The sequence below is a fragment of the Alligator mississippiensis genome, chromosome 4 (genome assembly GCF_030867095.1).
Source record: "Alligator mississippiensis isolate rAllMis1 chromosome 4, rAllMis1, whole genome shotgun sequence".
Lineage (NCBI taxonomy): Eukaryota > Metazoa > Chordata > Crocodylia > Alligatoridae > Alligator > Alligator mississippiensis.
Window position 1 is genome coordinate 126,429,860 of NC_081827.1, and position 22,993 is coordinate 126,452,852.

The 22,993-nt window shown below is 47.7% G+C and overlaps 2 protein-coding genes across 13 annotated transcripts in view; one reads left to right on the forward strand and one right to left on the reverse strand.

The window, feature by feature from the left end:
• Positions 1 to 2,649: 2,649 nt before the first annotated feature.
• On the reverse strand, positions 2,650 to 3,809 carry LOC102561489 (MAP/microtubule affinity-regulating kinase 3-like). Its single transcript, XM_059726205.1, has 2 exons — positions 3,789 to 3,809; positions 2,650 to 3,206 (listed from the first exon to the last, which is right to left on the reverse strand). The coding sequence occupies exons 1-2, from the start codon at positions 3,807 to 3,809 to the stop codon at positions 2,754 to 2,756; spliced, it is 474 nt and encodes a 157-aa protein (XP_059582188.1). The 3' UTR covers positions 2,650 to 2,753.
• A 13,427-nt stretch (positions 3,810 to 17,236) lies between these two features.
• The window catches only part of C2CD5 (C2 calcium dependent domain containing 5), a 120,271-nt gene continuing 114,514 nt past the window's right edge, over positions 17,237 to 22,993 (forward strand). For 3 of the 12 annotated variants that reach the window (XM_014609669.3, XM_019489478.2, XM_019489481.2), the window contains exon 1: positions 17,240 to 17,417. In XM_014609669.3, coding sequence (XP_014465155.1) covers positions 17,328 to 17,417 — 90 coding nt within the window. In that variant the 5' untranslated portion in view covers positions 17,240 to 17,327. Of the gene's footprint in view, positions 17,418 to 22,993 lie in introns of all 12 variants that reach the window. The other 9 variants (XM_059726584.1, XM_059726587.1, XM_006268831.4 and 6 more) reach the window with 5 other exon arrangements.

Sequence of the window (22,993 nt, forward strand, 5' to 3'; positions counted from 1 at the left end):
CCCCCACAGCCTCCCGGTTCCCCCCACAGCCTCTCCAGTTCCCCTTTCCCAGTACTTTTGTCCATAGCTCCAGCTCCGGCCCCAGCCTCTGTGCCAGCTTCTCCCTGGCCTTGCTCCTTGCTCTACCGGCTTTGGGCTTTCCCTTTAATCGATTAACACCAATTTACCTCAAGTAACCCCAGCTCCCCTCCAATCTGCCAGTTCTAATCCTGGCCCCAGCAGCTTTCACTCCTAGTACTCCTCCTTCCCCTCCTTCTGGAAATCTTAGACTCTTGACTCCCCCTCCCATAGTCACCAAGCACCCTAGGTATCCCAAGTACACCAAGCACACATATACCACACCACTCAAGTTAGGAACTCACCTGAGTGTATGTGTAGGTGTGTGTGTGAACTGGTATATACAAATATACATATACATATATCATTGTGTGCGTGATATACAAATTAGTAATTCATATATTTGTATTGGGTGTGCTGGTATTGACAACTGATTTTTGTCTAATTTTGGTGTGTATAGTATATATGTGCTTGAATTGGTGATAGGTGTGCATGTGTCTTAGACTGGTAATCTTGGTTGTGTATGTGCCTAATTGATTTTTGTGTGTGTATGTATGTGCAATTGTGTCACACCCTCCCATCTAAGCGCAATTTTGAGATCCTAAGAGTTGGCCTGGCCCTACAGGACAACAAGGGCACTATGTGGCTTGAATATAGGTCATTCTTGTGGGCATAATGCAGCAACTGCAGGGCAGTTTGGTTTGCAACTTTAGACTGGGAGAAATGGAAGATGCCTTTTCCCTAAAACCCAAGCCTCTAACAACCTTTTCCCAGTTAAATCTTAAAACCAGTTAAGAATCCTTAAAAATCCTTGACCTGTCAATAGGGTTGCCAACCCTCCAGGATAGCCCTTGAATCTCCAGGAGACTGCTGAGAGTCACCCGGGAGATATATGATAGGGCATTCATTAAAATAAATATTAAATGTTGAATCTGATTTATACAGTAGGCCGATGGGTTTTTAAAATGTAATAGTAATGTGCATTTGCCTTCCTGACGTGAAGTCTATGCACTGTAATTAATGCCACTGTGTCATGTGATGAAATCTCCTGGAAAAGATTCATAGTTGGCAACCCTACCTGTCAAGCACCCTGTTACACCCTCCCAATTACTTCATATTTTTGTGTGTGGGCACAACCACCACATTCTTGTCCATTGCTTGGACCCATAATTTGGGCATCAAATTTTACAGTGTCAGAACAGCACTGAATGCTTTTACAGGAAACAAGAATCACACACATGCACACATGGGTCAATTGCTACTATAAAGAACTGATTTAGGCAAATCTTACCACCCTGCTACAGGGATACTTACATCATTTATTAAAACTTGTTACAGCAATTTAAATGGCACCAATACATTTAATAGCGGTGCTAGACAAACAATTCTGCAGTTTGTAGCAATTGTGGGTGTTCCCCATCCCTGAACAATGGGCACAAAGTGTATCAAGTTTGGAACCATAAAATGGGAAAGGCAGTGAACACTTTTCAACATTTACCACATGCACTGCCATATTCCAGCCCTTGTCCTATTCCTCTTTTTGCCACTTTTAGAAGTGGTCAGGACAGGCCTGCTCACTAGGGCTATGTAAAGCTTTGGTCCCCGATTCAATTCGGCAGAGATTTGGCCCGATTATCCAGATCCAAATCAAATCAGAGGACCCTTTAATCTCTCCGAATCGATTCGGAATGATTTCACAATTCAGACACAGAGACAGCTTTAAATGTTTTTTTCTACATACCTCTAGGTAGCAGGCAACTCGATAATGATGTGGTGCTGGGGCGGATAGAGCATCCCATAGAAGCGTGGGGGGCTCCCCAGCACGCTCGGCAGCAGACCTGGAAATGAAGTAGAAGCACTTCCGGGTCCACCAGGGAGCGTGCTGGCCCCTCCCCCCGCCCCAAGCCCTCTGGCTCAGCAACTGTTGCCTCCTGGGTCTGGAGGGACACCCAGGGTCCCCCTGCAGCCAATCTCCAGGCTGGGGGTGGCGCAGGGGGTCCCCCCCATGCGCTCCCCAGCAGACGCGGAAGTGGACTGGAAGTACTTCTGGTCCACTTACGGGTTCGCTGCTGAGCATGCTGGAGAGCCCCTCGCGCTGCTGTGGGATGCTCCATCCGTCCCAACACCGCAGCGATCACGAGATGTGCTACTACCTCAAGGTATGTAGAAAAAACTTTTAAAGCTATGCCTGTGTCTGAATTGCTGATTCGCTGAATCAGCATCAAATTGTCAGATTTGGATTCAGCTGAATCGAACTGGGGACAGTGATCCAAATCAACGAATCGAATCACTGTCTCTGATTCGGGCCGAATCCAAATCCGAATCGAATAGGGCCCATTTTGCACACCCCTAAAGCTCACACTCCATAATTTCAAGTAAGACTTGTCTGAATGTTGTTAGTCTATGGCTCTTAAAAAGAGAATGTAACATTCTTTCAGAGAGGCAGGCCTATTCTTGACCATCTTGGGCCACCACGCTATGCAATATTCATATAACTATACATATACATAGACAGACATCTATCTCATCTCTAGTAATCTCTTCTCTTGCATGAATTAGAAATGTTATTGTCCAGGCCAAGAGGACTGCCTGTCTGCTAGTTCCCCATGTATAGAATGTTATTCTATACATTTCCATCGGTGTTCTCAAAAAAACTTGCAATTGATACTCAATTTACAACTTAATTCTTTTTCTTATTACAGCTTTAATTCATTGGCAATTTTGGAAGCAATGTTTTTAAAAGCTATGGATGTTCCCGATATTCGCTTAAAGCGAACTCCATTCAGTGACAGTCTTGGCAGTTTGCACACCTCCATCTCCCATTGTACAAGGTTTTCTGCGTGCCCATCTCCATGGACACAGAAAAGCAAGAAACGCTCTCTTTGTTCATAGTCACAGTTATTGGCATCCAAGACCTTCCGAATCTCCCTCATCATGTCATTAGGATCCATAGAACTGGTGGTTTTCATGCTCCAAGTAAACCGCAGGGAACGGGGCTTAGCTTCCTTGTTTTCATCCTTCTGATCCACAGCTACGTTGCGACTTCTTGTGAGCTTTGAAGTTAATTTACTAAATAGATTAGTGGAGCCCCTGGTTCGAGTCTGTGAAAGTGGTGCAGAAGAACTATTCCCTAGTTCTTCTGGTTCTGGCTACTGAGCCATTCTTTTTTTTTTTTTTTTACTTTAATACCCTAGGTTTTATTGTAGGGTATGCAATGGTGTTCAGCCATCACCTTAGACACATATTAAACAATACAATTAAATTATGTTCTTAGAAGAGACTTGAAGCAGCTCTGCTAAGTGATGTTGGCCAATAAAATAAAATAAATTATAGGCATGACCTTCACTTGTCTATTTGATGACATAGCATCTCCTATGACAGCTGCTTTATTCTTTTTTGAACAAAAAAGCAGAAAGGACAGATAAAGAAAGATAAGGAGCATTTTTCACATTTTGAAAGCAGTTGGGAACAGTGTCCTCATATTTCAAAAGATCTCTGTAAATTTCTGTTGACAGGGTCTTTATTTCAAAGAACATTATTTTACCAGGAATTAATTAATGTTAAGCAGAGGAAGACAAGTATGGATGTTGTCCAGGGCTCAGAGAAGAGCAGCAAACCCAAGGTTCCCACCTTAATTTGCCCAATAAGTAGGTGTTTCTAGGTAGAATTTACAAGAAAATTTAAAATCACTGGGTGGCTAGAAACCAAGACAGATGACTAGGCTAAATTACAGCAGTAAAAAATGTCAACATTATCGCTTTCTCTCCTTCCCACTACATGCATTCATTAGAAGGTTTGGCAGTCAGAAGGGGTACCATGTGAGTTCCCCTCTGACAACAGTGGGTTCTGAACTTACACCCCATGCCTCAAGGTAGAGATTAATTTTGTCTTCATGGAGGATGCAGGAGATCACCCAGAAATCACTGCAACAAGTTATCAAGAATATCTACTCAAATGTATCAGCAAGGGTCCCAATACCAGCATCAATCAAGTATCAGGGACATTCATTCCCAAGCAGTCCTCGCATGTGGAACTGACAAGATTTCTGAAGAGACATGCTCAGCCTATCCCTTGGATTCCCCCCTCCGCAGGCCAGAAATCCAGTTGACACAATGCTTGGTTCTTGTGGCAGCAGGTGGTGAGTGTGTGGCTCGTCTTCTCCTCTGCACCCACCTCATCTTTCCCAGAACACAACGCGATTGTCAGGATGGGATTCCTGCTTTTCCAGTATCCCACCAGAGCTCTGTGAATGTGAAGACAAGATTCTCTGGGTAAATCTGATATCTTTTATTAGACCAACTCAAATAGAAAAAATTCTTCCAACTATTTGAGTTGGTCTAATAGAAAATACCAGATTTACCCAAAGAACCTTGTTTGTCTATGTCCTTAGACCAACACAGTTACAACCTATACCTCTGTGAATGTGAAGGAACCAGTTTCTCCTGCTTGCTCACCTCCCTCTGCTGCCAGTCAGACCCTTGAGGGCAAGTTTTTTGGAGCAGGCTACTAAATTGGGAGTGATGGTAGCAAACACAGTCCTTTCTGCTTCCTCCAACTGTTTTCATAACAGAGGTTAACCACACTCTGTACAGGTATTGAACTGGACTGACTTTACGTAAGCGCAACCCATACAATTTAACACCAGATTGAAAGGGGGATTGTAGGTCTATTTCTAAGCCCGGCAAAAGATTATAATGTAAATAAACCTACATTAGAGATAGGTTTGCAAGATGTTTCGGTAGGTTGGAAACAGTCACAGCTGAAAGGGAAACTCACTGAGTTTGCATGATGAAAACTTTTTCAGAACTCAAAATATCCTGGTTAAACAGGAAGACCACAAGTGTTACATGCATCTTTAGAACTATATTCATTCTGAATTTTAGAACACAAAGACTCCTTGTTCTGCCTATGAGGCAGCCTAGTCTCTAATGCACTAGGAAATAACATGCATATCTTGTGGAGGACCACACAGGCTACTCTATGGCTGAATATGCTATGTAGAGAAATTGTACTTAAAATAGCCTCTTCCAAAAGACAGAATTACTTGGTAAGGGAGAAAGTTTGCATTTGTGCTGCACGTACTGTATGTTAGCCAGATGAACTGCAAGGGCTGCCTACCTTTCATACACACTGTTATTTTGAAGTTTGGGTATGGTTATCACCTCTGACCCTGACAGTGTTTCAAAAAAGTTACACTTTTAGGTCTAATATAGTAGTTTTTAACCTTTTTCATTTGCAGGCCCCTAAAAAATTTCAAATGGAGGCACAGACCCCTTCTGAAATTTTGAATTGAGGTACAAACCCCTCTGAATTGTAAGTATGGGTATAAACATATTTTTTATTGAGAATAGTCATCTTTCCCGTAACCCTTAGACCAGTGCTTCCCAATCTTTTCCTCAGCATGATCCCATTTATGGCCCCATTTCTCCACCATGACCCTATTTCCTCAGCATGGCCCCTCACTCCCAACCCACAGCCCCTCACCCTCATGACCCCTATTCATTGATGTTGTGGACCCATTTGGAGTTGCGACCCACAGTTTGGCAACCACTACCTTAGATAGTCTGCAGACCTGCCAAGGGGTCTGTGGACCACAGGTTGAAAACCACTGTTCTAATACAATCTTAATTTTGGAAGGGGAGTAAAAGCAACTTATTGGAGAAAAAAATAACCATTCAAAATAGAGTACAGGTACTCCTCACTTAACATCATCCTGGTTAATGTTGTTTCGTTATTACGTTGCTGATCTATTAGAGAACATACTCATTTAAAGTCGCTCAATGTTCAGTTATAATGTTGTTTGGCCGCCTGCTAGTAGGTAACTACTGTGACGTAATTGGATTCACTTAACATCATTTCGCTTAAAGTCACATTTTTCAAGAATGTAACTGCGATGTAAAGCAAGGAATAGCTGTAAAGAAAAACCTACTGAATGCAAAATAACTCATTTAATTCAATATGATGTACTGCAGGCACCTATTAGATGATTCACTTCTACTAGCTAAGGCTACAAACACTGTAACAACTATTAAACTATAGAAGTATTGTTAAGCATTATTAACACACATCTTGCTTAATTTCTTAGCTATTCCCATCTTAAAAGATCTGTACAATAGATATTATTGTTATTGTATTGAATATAACCCAATGTGTTCACTGTATGTGGAATTCTGTGAACATCACCCTGAACTGGCGTCCTTTGCTGAAAGACTATAATAGTATCTCCTGCCAATTCAATTGCTATTGACAAAGTATGGTAAACAGTAAGGCAGAAGGCAGCATAGATCCACAGATGTTAGGGTCGGAAGGGACCTCAACAGATCATCGAGTCCAACCCCCTGCCTGGGCAGGAAAGAGTGCTGAGGTCAGATGATCCCAGTCAGATGCCAGATGCCTGTCCATAGATAGACTGTGTACTTTATAGACAAGGGGCAAAGTCCAGCTCGCAGGCTGGATTGTTCTATGGCAGACTCCATTTCCCAGCAGCCCATTCTCAAACTCCATTTCCCATGGCTGGGCAGAGAGCTGCTCCAAGGCTGGGATCTTGCTGTGGTGACAGCATGGTCCAGAGCCACGGCAGTATTGTGATCTGCTGCCCACACACTGCAAGCAGGGGCAGGCAGGCAGCAGACTGTGGCTCTGCCTCAGCTCTCGACCACGCTGTCACTGCAGCAAGATCCCAGCTCTGACCCCAGAGCAGCTCCCTGCCCAGCTGCAAGTCCTGCCAGCACTGCTGGGGTCAGTGAAACTGCTATAACTCAAGCTCTCATGAGCCCCAGCACACGCTCACAAAGCTATCACTCTCTATGATTCTTTCTGCCTGACTTCAGACTAACACAACTACCTCTCTCAAACAACAGTAGGTATATGCATTTTTTTTCAGAAAAAATTGTAAGCACAGATAAACACTTCATGAGATCCAATTCCTATACTTTCTGTTCTGAATAATTAATATTCTATGCTGGTAATTGCACTCATTTAATCCCATTGTTTGTTCCCTCATTCTTCTAGGGAAACTGGGATTAAGTAGAGTTAACAGCTGTGAAGCAGAATATTTTTCAGGTTCTGTTCTTATGCGTGGCGGGCCAGTAGGGGGCGCTCCTGCATTGAGCCGCCCACCTCCCTGCGCCCACCCACCTTCCAGGCTCCGAGTGCCCTCCCTGGGGTGCCTCCCGTCCGGCCGACCCCTTCCCTGGAGCACACACGCTAGCCTGGGGTTCCCGCTGCCACCATTCAAGGCTCTGGACCCAATTCTGGCTCTGCGCACCTTGGAAAACTCAGGCCTGATCGTCCAATGGGTACTAGACCCAATACAGGCACTTGGGGCACTTCCCCAAGTCAGGGGCTTAATAGGAAAGTCTCCCTTAGTCCACAGACCTAAGGGGCTTCCTCAGCATAATTTAGACTCACCCCTCAATTAGTCTCCCACACCAGTCACAAAGGAGAACTTTATTGAATACAGGGGGTAGGGCAAAAATGGGGTAAAAGGTAGAGCAGTATCACAGGAATATTAGAGAAATCCCATAGAGCAAACCAGTATGGCTGAGGTAGCCCTTTTGATCACGCATCTGAGTTACTGTAAGCTAAATATCTAGTCGGATCTCGAGTAGCTTACTCACACACATCATCCAGAGGTGGTTGGAGTTTTCCTCTGGAGGCAGGTCACTCTTTGAGCATGCAGTTATGAGGAGAGAGACAGTTTCAGATTCACTTGGATGACCGCATGGCTAATGGCTACCCTTCTTCCTGGCCCGGGCCTTTAAATAACCTCTCTAACCTCAGCAGCCCAGTCCAATTGAAGCTGCCAGTGCTGGCCACTAGCCAACCAATCTAAAAAAACATCACTGGCTACCTGGGACGGTGAGCTGGGCTTTTCCCTCCCCCTTCCCAGGTGACCAGAGAATCCACACCCGAGGCACCAGGCCCCTGTCATGTGAGCAGGGAGGAAGATCCCTCGCCCTGAGGGATTCAACACCAGCCTCCCAGGCTGGCAGAGACAGATCTCTGGAGAGGGGCACAGACGGTGTCCTTTCTGCCACATTACAAACTGATTGGCATGGCCCTAATCCATAATCATCACTGTCACTAGAAAAACTCCCATCAATTTCAATGAATAGCCCATTGATCGGGCCTTATATTTAGAACAAATCACAAAGAGACTTTCAGTCTCGAATTATTCTCTTTGGTTCCAAGGGAAACATCCTTATTCATCAACATACTGCATATGGACAGATAACAATTTAATGTTTGACTATTAGAGGAGAGCTTGTTTTTTAGTACTAGGTACTCTAGGTACTCTAGTGAGAGATTTATCCCTCAGTACAGATCTGCCCTTATCCTTTGCATAACTGGCTCATTGTTTGATTTTTGGAGTTATATTCCCTGAAGATATCACGTCCAAGATTCTGCATACCTTCAAAAGAAGTCAGAGAAGAAGCCAAAAATAAATTCTATTCTTGTATAACTAAACAGTCAAACTCAGGAAAATTTTATATGACCAACATGAATATAACATTTTTGTCCTGTTAATTTGGGAATTGGTCTGAATGGATTTCTGACAAACGTACATCAGCAGTTTGTAGTGCTATGTTATATTCCTTACTTATATTTCATAAAGATTCAGATTTAAGGTTGGACCTCTTACCTAGAAAAGGTCATTGAATTTCACCCAGAAAGTACTGCATCAAGCACAGCAATATGACACTGAACCAGAGTATCTCTTTTTACTGATTCACCATGCCTTACAATCTGTAAAAACTACCACCTTCTGGGTAGCTTACTCCAAGGCAAACCACTGTTACTAGTAAAATTTTGCACCATGTTTCCTGATTGAATGTATCTAGCTTTACCCACTGGATTTTGATTTGTCTTTGTCTCCTATACAATTAGAAACCTTCTGCTCTTGTAGTTTATACTAGAGGCTAAACTTTGATTATTCTGTTAAGCTTCTTCAGAACAGATCAGAAATCATAGGGATGAAATGCTGTCACCATGGATATAACCAAGATAGGATTTCACTCTGATGCCTTTCACAATCTACTGAGAGTGATTAGGGGTTATAACTATACCAAACAGATATGGTAAGATTACACATGAACAGTGTGATTGGGGCTACATACTAGGCCTGTGTGAATACGGAAGTATTCGATTCAAAATTGGCCGATTCAGAGGACAGCAATTTGATTCAGATCACTGTCCTGAATCGATTTGGCCGAATCAGCTTCGGAAGATTCGGCACTGATTCAGAGATTCACATGGCCGGGGAGAGGCAGGCACAGCCAGGCAGCTGCAGGTTCTCCCACAGCTCCTTCAGCTGTGCCTGCCTCTGCCCTGGTAGGGGGAGCCATGGGAGAAACCCCCATGGTTGCCCTGCCCAGCCCCATCCCCCACCTGACCTCCCCCACACCTGTAGCAGGGGCTGTGGGGCCTCCTGGCAGAGCCCCCCGTGCAGCCCCCACTCCCCCCACCCTTCCCCCAGTGAACTCCTCCAGTTGTGCCTGCCTCAGGGGGTGACCCGTGGGGGCTATGCCCTGCTGCTTGCCTGGCCAGTGCAGGGGTGGGGTGGGGGCAGGGGGTGCGATTCAGGCATGGCTCACTCAAGGCAGCCACAAGGCATAGCCCCCATTCCCAGGACTACTGCACCCACATCACCGCTGCGAGAAGGGGCTCTGCCTTGCTGCTGCTTGCCCATCAGTGCAGATGTGGGCATGGCAGCATGGGGAGTGGGGGCTATGCCCTGTTGCCGCTTGCCCCCTTCCGCTTGGAATGAGCCACACCCACATCTCACCTCCCCGCCCCAGTTGGGCAAGCGGCAGCATGGCAAAGCCCTCGCTCTCAGTGCTGCAGCATTCACATGTAGATTGGGGCTGGGATAAACAGGCAGCTTACCCCAGCCTCAATCCCTCCCTCCCCTACGTCCCTTCCCCCTACCCCAACAGATTTACTAACTGGAGGCAGCTGTCAGCTGCCTACTTAGTCTATGGCCGAATCAGCCAAAGCTTTTCCAAATTGATGCTTCAAATCGATTTGGAGCTTTTAATTTGAATGGAGGCAGAAGCAGACGTCCACTGAACATAGTCCCACCCAATGCACACTTTTCTGGACAATACAGCTCAAGTGTTGGGATCATACATGTTCAAGGTACAGGCACCTCTGCAGGCGGTGCTCAGTGAATAACTTCAGTTGAGGGTGTTTCACCCTGTAGATTTAACTCCCAACTTAAAACAGTTTTATACAGCGATAACGCTGGAATTCTAGGAAATGAGATGCAACCATTTCTTTGGAATGCAAGGTCGTCTGTGCTGATAACAGTTGGCCAAGACCTCTGCCACAGAGATTGTTTAGCATGAAAATGAGCTAGGAAACTGGGCCAAGAATTGCTATAAATGTTAATAAGCAACTGTCTCTGCCCATCTTGACATGCAAAAAAGTGCATCTATCATTCATGTTAGCTTAAACCCATCAACTTAACAAGACACAATAAAAACAAACAAATCTGTTCCATACAGGACAGCCCAACACTTACATCTATACTGGGACTGGGGGAGGGAGGGAGGAGTCTAGGCTACAGCAGGGGCAGCTAACATAGCTTCCAATATTTTAATCTGAACTTTAAAAAGCATTAGTAGGGAATTTTAGTTAAAGCCAACCAACACAACTGAAAACTCCCCCCTTGACTCCCCCAATGAAAATGCATTTTTCTTTCCTGTTATTTAACAGAGAACTACTAAGAGTTACTAGATTTTTTTTTCACTCAGTGATTTAGAAACTGCCTTGAAAAACTATGTATTAATTTTTTACTCAAAGCAGAAGCACAAATAAAGGAGGCATTCTAGCATTTTTTATGGAAAAGTTTGATATCACTTCATAGAAAAGTAATCTCTGTCAGAAAAGTTAGGACTTCCTCTAGAATCCCAGAGCTGGGATACAATTCTCTCAACTAAATTCTAGAGAAAGAAAATATTTTTATAACTCGCCCTACTCTTTAAAAAAAAAAACAAACCCAAAGCTCCTACTGATTTTAGTTTTTTTATACAGCAAACTGTTCCATAAAGGCAGTGCTTAAAATAAAACCCCGCAACTGGACCCTATAAATTAAAAAGACAACATGCAAACTCATTCTTATAGCACACATGACAACTTCCTGGATTAACAGCCTGCTAGATAGTTCTTGCTTCACAAGAGTCCACTGGTCCAGACCTGCAGGGAGCGAACCAGGAAAGCCAAGGCTGTGACGGAACTCCAACTAACTACAAGTATCAAGGAGAATTAAAAAGTCCTCTTTTTAGATATGTGGGGACCCAGAGGAAAAGGGCAACACTGGATCCCTGCTAAACCAAATGGGACAAGTGACAACCAACGCCCAGGAAAAAGCCAACTTGCTAAATGGGTACTTTGCATCAGTCTTTCATCAGTCCCATGGGACGCCCCTGCCCATTATGGGACAGGAAGGCCCAAGTGAGGGAGATTCCTTACCCTCCATCAATGCTGACCTTGTGAAGGAACACCTTGACAGGCTGGATACCTTCAAGTCAGTCGGCCCTGACAGTTTACACCCCGTGGTACTCAAGCAGCTGACTTGCATCATAGCTCAGCCCCTGGCACAGATCTTCAAGAACTCCTGGCACTCAGGTGAAATGCCCGAAGATTGGAAGAAGGCCAATGTGGTGTCTATCTTCAAGAAAGGGAGGAAAGTGAATCCGGCAAACTACAGGCCCATCAGCCTGATCTCTATCCCGGGAAAGGTCTTAGAAAAGATTATCAAAGAGGCCATTCTTAACAGACTGGCCAATGGCAACATCCTGAGGAATAGCCAGCACAGGTTTGTTGTGAGTAGGTCCTGCTTGACCAATCTTATTTCCTTTTACGACCAGGTGACCTATCACCTGGACAAGGGAGAAGAGATTGATGTCATATATCTTGACTTCAAAAAAGCCTTCGATCTGGTATCCCATGATCACCTCTTTCCCATGATCACCTCTTAGCAAAACTGGCTAACTGCGGCCTTGGCCTCACCATGATCCGCTGGCTGGGGAATTGGCTCCGTGATAGGACCCAGAGGGCGGTGGTTGACGGAAGTCAATCGTTGTGGTGCCCTGTGACCAGTGGGGTCCCTCAAGGCTCTGTCCTTGGGCATACACTATTCATCATCTTCATTAATGATATGGACATTGGTATCAGAAGTTGACTGGCCAAGTTCGCTGATGACACCAAACTCTGGGACAAAGCGTCCACACCTGAGGACAGGAGGGTGATCCAGGCTGATCCTGACAGGCTCAGGAAATGGGCGGAAGAGAACCTGATGGTGTTTAACGCTGGAAAATGCAAGGTTCTTCACCTTAGGAAGAAAAACCTGCAACATCCTTATAGACTCGGCAGTGCTATGCTGGCCAGCACTACGGGCGAAAGGGACTTGGAGGTCATGATTGACCACAAGATGAACATAAGCCTTCAATGTGATGCTGCAGCTAGTAAAGCGAGCAAAACTCTGGCTTGCATCCATAGATGCTTCTCAAGCAAATCCCAGGACATCATTCTCCTGTTGTACTCGACCTTGGTGATGCCACAGCTGAAGTACTGCGTTCAGTTTTGAGCTCCACAATTCAAAAAGGAAGTGGAGAAGCTTGAGAGAATGCAGAGAAGAGCCACACACATGATCAAGGGTTGGGAAAACAGACCTTATGACGAGAGACTGAGCCATGGGACTCTTCAGCCTGGAAAAGCATAGGTTCAGGGGTGATCTGGTAGCCACCTATAAGTTTATCAGGGGTGCTCACCAGGATCTGGGGGAACGTCTGTTCACCAGAGCGCCCCAAGGGATGGCAAGGTTGAACGGTCACAAAATCCTGCATGACCGTTTCAGGCTGGACATAAGGAAGAACTTCTTTACTGTCCAAGCCCCCAAGGTCTGGAATAGACTGCTGCCAGAGGTGGTTCAAGCACCTACTTTGAATGCCTTCAAGAGACAGTTAGATGTTTATCTTGCTGAGATCCTATGATCCCTGCTGACTTCCTGCCCCTGGTACTAGGGGCTGGACTCGATGATCTTCCGAGGTCCCTTCCAGCCCTAATGTCTATGAAATCTATGAAATTCTTAACCAGGGGTGGGCAATTATTTTGGTCAGAGGACCAATTAGGGAATTTTAATGAGCTGTTGGCAGGCTGCATCAGCATCCTCCACCCCACTCCCCCTCCCTTGCCACAGCTTACCAAAACTATCTAGGCGGCCCTAGAGCACTGCCAGGTGGCTGCAATGGGGCTGCAGGTGGGTGGGGAGCAGCATCCAGGAACAGGATAGGCAGTTGGAGCTGGGGATTTGGATTGTGGGACAGTGACAGCGTGGGGTTGATGCCCAGAGCAGAATGACGATCTGCTCCCTGCATATCCCTGCCTGCAGAACTGCTGCCTGCTGCAGGGACATGCAGGCAGCAGATTAAAGCTCTATCCCAGGCCCTGTGTTGTCACCTCTTCACGATCCTGATCCAGATCCCTAGCCCTGCCTGCCCCTCCTGCTTTCAGATGCAGCTCCCTGCCTACCCACAGCCCATCCTATCTGCTGGCCATGCACCCTGCCTGCACAGGACCTGCTTCCAGCAGCGGGTATGGGACAGACAGGCAGCCGGGCTGGGTCCAGCAGTGGCAGCCAAAAGGAGCCACTGCTGAGGCTACTGGGAAATGGAGTCTGGCCACCCTGCCCCAGCACCGTTGTGCACCCAGGGGTAGTGGGACTGGCCACTGGGATGAAGTTAAACATGCTTTTGAATGCAAAACATTTTTGGTCAGGTCTCAGATCACAGGAAGCCAGGCACAGCATAGTGAAACAAAGCACAGAGGAGGGGCTGGGTAAGTTATAATGTACCATAAACACAGTATCAGTGTTTAGCCTTTAGTTCTTAGTGTCCAGCTAGTTTATGAATTTTTGTTCCCAATTTTGCCTTTTAAAGGTGTCAGGTACATTTCCTTTGATTGTAATTTATACAAGTCCTGATTTCTTTCCACACAAGGAAGGTGAGTTTGACCCTCTTCCCTTTTGATAGGCCTTGATCTCCCACTAATCACTTTTTTCCTGCTAATTGTATCCCTCTGGGAATTCCTCTCACCCCCTCCCCTCTGCTGTGTTTCACTATGCTATGCCTGGCTTTCAGTGATCTGAGACCTGACAAAGAATGTCTTGCATTTGAAAGCTTGTCTAACTTTATTTCAGCTACAGTTGCCCAATCAAAAATATCATCCTAATAAAGTCATTTGTGCACTGCTACCTACTCAGCTATTATTGCTCTTAGTTCTGTTTAATGACAGATCTTCCAAGCATGAAGTTAAATAAAGTGTATTTTTTAAGCTTTTGGTGTACTCTCAAGACACTTTCACAAGCTTTTGCCCTCAACCAAGAGGATTAGATTTTTTTTTAATGGAAGCTGAGCTTATTATGTATTCTCATGTCTTCAGTAGCTAGAAGTTTAAGGGGAAAATACCCATCTTCACATGTATAACAGCCCACATTGTTATTTTGAATGGTAAAATCTCTCCTATTTATGAAATAGTTTTTTTTTTCCTGAACCTGAAGGCCACACACAACTTTAAGTCACTATTGTGTTGAACACTGCATACCAAACTTCTTTACTGAGAGGCCATTTAATATCTCATTTACTTTTTTCCCCTTCCTCATTCTCTTGTGTTAGAGAAGGGTAATGTCAGAGCAGGGATGGTTGTTTGTAAATATGCCTATGAAGTTTGTTTAACCAAAATGTTTCTATTGCACTTCTACTTTTCTGGATCTTTTCAAAACCAATTTTGAATTGCTTTAAAGGTCTGCTTCTGGAGCCAATCAAGAATTTATTGCAATTGAGAAATATATAAAACCCACCTAGGGATAAGTGAATTTTGCTAATCCAGGTACAGCTGTGAAATACTGTAGGTCACCTTGATTTCCGGCAACTTTGGTTTAAAAAAAAAAAAAAGAGCTGTGTTGATGCACTTGCCAAATCAACAGTAAATGCTTCGTAGTCATCACATCCTCTACTGGTATCTCTCTATAGGCAACCTCCGCTTAAAGTGGTTTCGTTTAGCGCTATGTCGCTATAGCGCTCATTTAAAATTAATACCTGATTTCACTTAGCACTGAGCCAGGTTTGCTATAGCGCTCAGCAAAGCAGCAGCAAGAAGTGGTGACTAGCTGCAAGCAGGCCGGCAGGAATGAGCACGGAGCCTGCACTGGTGCTGCAGGGCCAGGGTAGGGCAGCAGGAGCAGGGGTCTGGGCTGGCAGTGCCAGAGCGGCTTGTGGACAGAGGAGAAGCAGCAGGAAGCAGGCATGACTGCAGGGCCTCCACCAGTGCCTGGGGCCAGCAGGGATCGAGGGTGGAACGGAAGAAGCATGGGGCTGGCACGTGGGGCCAGAGAGGCTGGCAAAGCAGTGGGAAGAGGTGGCAACACTGAAAACCTGCAGCAAGAAGTGGTGGTAACTAACTGTCTCTATTCCCATTAATTCCTATGGGGAAATGAGCATTACGTGGAATTGTGCTAAGCAAAACCAGTTTTTTCCCAGAACCAATTAAGCAGGGGTTGCCTGTACTCCTGTTTAAGGTACAAGTGTTTCAGCATGTCCCTTGGTGTGGTTCTTGGCCTGCATCTTAGATTTGTTACTGGCACTGTCAACACACACAGTTTAGAGACTTTCGTGCCATGGAGATATACCCTAATCCATCCTATTCCACTCTACTACAGCTGCACTCGTTTCATTGCTTCCACTCAGCCAAACCCATTTGGTCGTAGCCCATAACACCCTGTTTCAGGTTTCTTTGTAAATAAGACAGGAAGATAGAAAAAGGTTTATCTGGATTCTACTAATTATTTGGCACCGACCTCTCATCACGGTATAGTCAAGGCATAGATCAAATGCGATTGCTCTACTGCAACAAAACAGTTGGAATCCAGTTGGAAATAGGCACCGGAAGAGAGAATTCTAGAGCTTCAGGTTTTAGTCCCCAGTTGCATGCTTCATACATCCAACAAGGCTAGATGCTTCTATTTCACAGGAAATGGAATACCGTGTATCCTGGCCCAACAGCACCAAACACTCTCTTTTCCTTCCCCAGAAGGGCACACAATGCATCTACTATATCAGCAGTTCTCAACCTTTTGCACCTTGCATCCCACCATTTTGTAAAAAAAACCCTGGTCCCCCACCCATGATGAAAACAAAACCCCGCTGTTTGAGATATCCATTGATTCATCCATTTGAAGTGCAAACAACTCTGATTTTTTCAATCAGGCAATGAGTTAAAGTCCCATCTACATAGACTTCACATCCCACCAGTGGGACACGCTCCACCGGTTGAGAAATCCCAGCCTATATAGCTGCTGGAGGGATCCAGGCTGACCTAGCTTTAAGGTACTTTCCAAAACACAGGGAAGAGGTCAGAGCTGGCCTCCTAGCTAGAAAAACTAGGTAGAGACATGCCCCCCCCCGCCAACGCAGCTGCTCCTTTACTCCCAAGTCTTTTCAAGGGATTCAAAGTTGAGACCAATCCATCACTCGAGATTCAACTGCACCGCCTCTCCCGGCAAACAGCGCCGGCAGGCAGGCTCACGGCCGATCAAGGATGTGGCGCTCGACACCGTCACCTTGTAGCCGGGTCTGCGTCCCAAGTCCCATTTCTTTTCCAAAAGCGCCAGGAGGACGGAGGAAAACTGACCAAGACTATCAAGCACTGCAGGGAAACGAAGGAGTCATTTCCCGCCAAACCCTCATTTATTAGGAGCTGGCACCTTCCACGCTTCAGGCCTCTCCAGCCCAATGGGCTTTGAATTGGCGCATGCGCACCTTTGTGAACAGAGCAGCTACAGCGTGTGCCCCTTAAACCGTTCCTTCCCAATGGCCTTTGTTTTAGCGCATGCGCGCCTCTTGAGCGGAGCTAGCAGCTACTACGCATGGGCTGTAAGCTTTTCCAGACTAATGGACTTTGTATAGGCGCATGCGCACCTGTGACTAGAGCCAGTTACTGCGCATGCGCCTTTATCCTTTCCCTCCTAATGGGCTTTGCTTTGGCGCTGAGGGAGGTGGTAGTTTCTGTGCATGTGCTTACCGAACGGAGGGCGGGGCAGTGAAGGGACTCTCGGGCGGGGGGGGAGCTGCGGACTTTTGCCGTGCTTCAGCGCATGCGCAGCGCCGGGCCGCGCTGCTCCGCCTTTACCCGCTCCGTGGGACGAGCGCTGTTGTTTTCTCCTTGCAGGAGGGGGCGGGAGCAAGCGGGGGCGGAGGGAAAAGAGGAAGATGCCGGGGAAGCTGAAGGTCAAGATCGTGGCGGGGCGTCATTTGCCAGTGATGGACCGAGCTAGTGACCTGACGGACGCCTTCGTGGAGGTTGGAGGGCAGGGGGAGCCCTGCGGGGGGGTGGGTCTCGCGTCACGAGCCCGGCGGCGGCGCGCGGACACCTGCCCTGTCTGCGCGCGCTGTGACGTCAGCGCCCGCCCCTTGCCCCGGCCGGAGCGGCCCTTGGGACCTTGTCCCCCCGCCGCGGGGCAGGACCCAGCCCCGCGCTTGGGAGGGGGAGGGGGCAGCGGGGACAGCTGTTGCAAACCGCCGCGCTGCGTTAGGGCCCCTTCTTATTGAGAAGCAGCCACGCGGGCCAGCCTGTCATCTCACCCGACTTTTTCATCCTGCCACAGCAAGGGTTCACGGGGACGGGGAGGGGGGGCGCTTTGGGACCAAGCGCACACTGGGACGGATCCAGACAAGCTCTGAGGGAGCAGGGGGCTGCCATGCCCTAGAGCCTGCCTGCGTCTATCCCAGCCATGCACGTGGTCCCATCAAAGCCCCCCTTCTCCCCCCGAGGATTTTTGCTTGTGGCAGGATGAAAAACGGCTGGCCCATGTGGCCACCTCTCAACAAGAAGGGCCCTTAATGTCCCCCCAACCCTGTCCCTTGACTTGGGAGAGTTCTTGCTTCTCAGGTGTCGCAGTATCATAGAAAATGAGGGTTGGGTGGGACCTCACAAAGTCATCAAGTGCAGCCTTTCTCAACCCAAAAGTGGGTCGCAAGAATAGATGCAAGGGTGGTGAACAAATTTAAAAAGTAGATCAACAGACTTTAAAAATGGGTTCTCCCTTAAAGGAGAAAAACATGGGAAGCCATGGTTTTTTCCCTTGCAGGATGGCAGAGCCCCACACCCTACACACATACCCATGCCCCCACACACTGCGGGCCTGGGGGCAGTGGGTCAGGAGCGAGTGGCTTGGGGTCGGGACTGGCCATCAACCAAAAAAAGTTGAGAACGGCTGATCTAGTTTAACCCCCAATCTTCTGGACCGTCATGGCCACTGCACCTCAGGATTATCGTTTTTAAACGTTATTCAGCATGTAGTGGCTATTTGGGCTTTTTATTGTTTTTTAAAAGCATCTGGAGACATGGGGGGCATTTATTGTCTTTATTCAGAGCGATGTAGTTCTTCTGTTCCAAAATTGGAGATTTCCAATTGTTGTTTCTGTGAAATGATACAACAACCTAGGGCTCAGGGGTCAGGTGTTTCAAAAACCAAAAAGACTTTTTTTCCCCAAATTAAAAATCCTTGGTTATAAACACATTTATTGGCTTGGGGAAGAAAAAATATTTTGAAGATTTGGGCCTGAAAGGTAAATGCCTTGGAAAGGTATTTATGTGGATCAGAACAGTGATGGTAATGAAATCAGGGTCCTTGTATTCTGGATGAACTGTCTGGAGTCTGTAGTGCTTTTAAAATGTTATTGAAACGCATTAAAATATTAATAAGCCTTTGAGATGAATCGGCACAAAATACAACTTTGTGGTTGTTTCAGGCTCCTTGTAGAGGTTAGCACTCAGACAGAACTGCAGTTATTTACAGCTGCTGTTTAGCCAATCTGTTGCAGACTGCTAAATGGAAAATGAAATTCATAGTTTCATAGTAGTTGGGGTCAGAAGGGACCTAAATAGATCATCTAGTGTGACCCCCCCGCCACTGGCCGGAGCACACGCTGGGATCGCACGACCCCAGACAGGTGTTCATCCAACCTCTTTTTGAATTTACCCAAGGTAGGAGTGAGGACCACTTCCCTAGGAAGTTGCTTCCAGATCCTTGCCACCCTAACAGTGAAATAGTGCCTCCTAATCTCGAACTTTAACCTATTCTCCAGCAGCTTCTGGCCATTGTTCCTTGTCACCCCAGGTGCTGCTGGGGGGAATAGGACCCTTCCTATTTGCTGCTGATCTCCTCTAACAGGTCTGTAGGCAGCCACCAAATCTCCCCTCAGCCTCTGTTTGCTGAGGCTGAACAGGTTCAGGTCCCTCATTCTCTCCTCATAGGGCCTGCCCTGTTGCCCTCCAACCAAGTGGGTGGCCCTCCTCTGAACCCTCTCAAGGCAGGCCACATCCTTCTTAAAGTGCGGTGCCCAGAACTAGACGCAGTACTCCAATTGAGGCCGGACCAATGCTGCATAGAGGGGGAGTATCACCTCTCTGAACTGGTTTGAAATGCATCTTTGGATGCACGACAAGGTGCGGTTGGCTTTGCTGGCTGCGGTCTGGCATTGGCGGCTCATGTTCGTCTTGGAGTCAATAATGAGTCCAAGATCCCTTTCCACCTCTGTGCTCACAAGGGGGGAGCTCCCCAGCTTGTATGTATGTTGTGGATTCCTTCTCCCCAGGTGCAGCACCCTGCATTTATCTACATTGAACCCCATCCTATTACCATCCGCCCACTTCTGTAGTCTGTCTAAATCTAATTGCAGCCTCTCTCTCCCTTCAAGCTTTCATACCTCTCCCCACATCTTGGTGTTATCAACAAACTTGGACAACGTACTTTCCACCCACTCGTCCAAGTCACTGATGAAGATGTTGAACAGTATAGGCCCCAGGACCAAGCCCTGGGGGACCCCACTATTCACATCCCGCCAGGTTGAGTACGACCCATCCACCACCACTCTCTGGGTGCGCCCCATCAGCCAATTTCTGACCCATCCAACTGTGTAGGCATCAATGCCAGTTGCTCAATTTATTAATGAGAAAGGGGTGAGAGACAGTATCAAAGGCCTTCTTAAAGTCCAGAAAGGCTACGTCCATGGTGACACCATCATCCAGGGATTTAGTTACTTGGTCATAAAAGGCCATCAGGTTGGTCTGGCAGGACCTGCCTTTGATGAACCCATGTTGATTTCCCCTGGGCATGATCTCCCCTGCTGGCCTCTCACAGATGTGATCCTTGATAATTTTTTCAAGGATTTTCCCCAAGACCGATGTGGGGCTTATGGGCCTGTAGTTTCCTGAGTCCTCCTTTTTCCCTTTCTTATAAATGGGGACCACATTAGCTATTTTCCAATTTCCAGGCACGTGGCCCATGTACACCGTACTCGTACAGCCGGGCCAAGGGCAGAGCAATGACCCCCACCCGCTCTCTCAACACCCATGGGTGGAGGGCATCAGGGCCCGCAGATTTAAAAACATCTAGCCCTTCCAGAAGATCCCTAACTACATATGCGCAGACCCGAGGCCTGGCAGTGCTATCCCCAAGATTGCCCCTACCCGTGATGTCCTGGTCCCTGTCCAAGAAAACAGAGGCAAAGAACTTGTTAAAAATTTCGGCTTTCTTGTGTGGGGTAGCCACAAGATTACCATTTGAGTCTAACAGGGGCCCTACATTACCTGGTGCCCTCTTCTTACTCCCAATGGATTTGAAGAAGGACTTTTTGTTGTCCTTAATCCTGGTTGCTAGCCTGAGCTCCACCCCTGCCTTGGCCTTCCTAATGGCCCTCCTACACTCACAGGCCAAGGAAGAGTATTCCTTGCCAGCCTGTTTCCCTTTTTAGGCTTTTATAGAAAGATGTTGGAAGAGAGACTTAAAGCTTTGCAGTGATGAACAGTTTAAGTTAGATTGGATATCTTCAAAAAACATCTGGATGCTCACCCTGCTGGGGTCACCTGACCCCAGCAATTTTTCCTGCCCAAGCACAGGGTTGCTGGACATGATGATCTCAAAAGGTCCCTTCCAGCCCCTAACATCTATGAACATTGGGGTGCACTGATTGAGATTTGGGGGGGCGCTAATGATAACCGATATTTAAGGAGGCATATTGGCCGATACCGATCTGATTTCTGATATAACTGCCATCAGGCAGTAAGTCCAGTGTCGTGTAAGGGAGGAGAGAGGGAAGGGGCTTAGGGGGAACAGATCAATGCCCCCCATGGTGAGGGAGGGGGCAGGCGCTGCCCATCAAGGGGGGCGTGGGACAGAGAGAGGCAAGGCTTGTAGGGTGGGGGCAGCTCTTGCTGCTGCTTGCGTTCTGGGATGGCAGGGGAAGGGTGGAGGTGTCCCTGGATCTGCCCTGCACGAGGTGGGCTGTAGTTGCAGGTTGGAGCTGGCACTCATGCTGAGCGGGGCTCTTCTCGCCGGGGGCTGGGCTCGGAGCAGGCTCCAGCAGCACTGGGAGGAGGCTGCAGCCACCCCAAGTTTGACCACAGCTCTGCTCCCAGCCCCGCGCCGCTGCTCAGCCTAGCCACAGCTTTTCCCAGTGCTTGGGTGGAGGCACATGGCATTCAGCTGGGGCTGCGCCAGGCTGGTAGCAGTGCAGGGCTGGGAGTGGAGCTACAGCAAAATTTGGGATGGCTGCAGCCTCCTCCAAGCACTGCTGGAGCCCGCTCTGAGCCCAGCCCCCAGTGAGAAGAGCCGCATAGCGCCGTCTCTAGCTCCACCGTGCAGCTGCTGCCTGCCCCACACCATGCAGATCCAGGGGCACAGGCCCCTGCCCCCCCCCCGCTATCCTGGGGTGCAAGCAGTGTCAGGAGCCGCTTGTGCCTCTGTCCTGCGCCCACTGCCCTGTCCCAGCTGGGCAGTGCCTGCCCCTGCCTCCTCTCTCACTTCAGGGAGCATTGATCTGACCCCCATGCCCCATCACTCCCTCCTCCCCTTCCAACTTACCAGCTAGAGGCAGCTCTCCACACTACCAGCTCTGCTCCTTAATGTGCTGTGGCTGTGTGCAGCACAGGCATTTATAGGCCAAATTATTGGCCTCATCGGACCGATATCCAATATAGACAATTTTCTTTATATCGGTACGGATCCGATATCAGACCAATGTATCAGTATACCTCTAATGTACATCTATGAATCAGATTCAGAGAGAGTTGCAAAATGGTGGAAGGGACTTAGTAGGTGACGCTGGCAAAACAGAATGCCAGTTTTCTGGACCCCTGAGGCAGCATTCAGGCTAAAAGCCAGGATTCTGTGGGCTAGATCTGGCCAGCTGGAGGTTGAGCACCATCGTTGTAAATTAGAGAGTAGAAGATTGCAGTAGTTCAGGAATGAGATGACTAAGAACTAGGGAATTTAGAAGAGAATTGCAAGGGACAAGCAGGAGAGGCCTGAGGATCTAGCAATAGCTTTGAGGTATAGAACAAACTGAGAAAAGGAGTTGCAGGTGGTACTTGTGCGGGCCGGGCCCCACTCCCGCCTCCGCGCACGGGTCGGGAGGGGCGATCTGCGGCCCGTCTTTCGCGCACACGGGCTGTGGCCGGCAGCCCGGGCACGCGGGGTTGGAGAGAGCCGGCGTCGAGCTAGAGTTAGTCACAAACGCATAGTGGTTGATTGAAAAGATTGTTTACTTACACCCAAAGATGGTATTGGTGTAGGCTGGACAGGTTTCCAGGCACAGCTCCCGCTTAGATCCTCGCTAGAGGACCACGACAAATCGATTGCTCCCACGGAGTTGTTTAGGCTCCGCAGGTCCGGTTCGGTTGGGTTCGAAGAGTTCCCCGGAGCTGCTTAGGCTCCGCGGGTTCGAAGTTACAGGAAAGGGATACGTCTGGGATTGCGGTCGGCGACGGGGAGAGGCTAGAAGCGAAAACTCCGTAGGTTCGGTTCTTAAGCTTCTATTGCCTGCTTAGGGGAGGCGCGTTGGGTCCGCAAGGGTCCGCAGCGCTTGGAGATCTT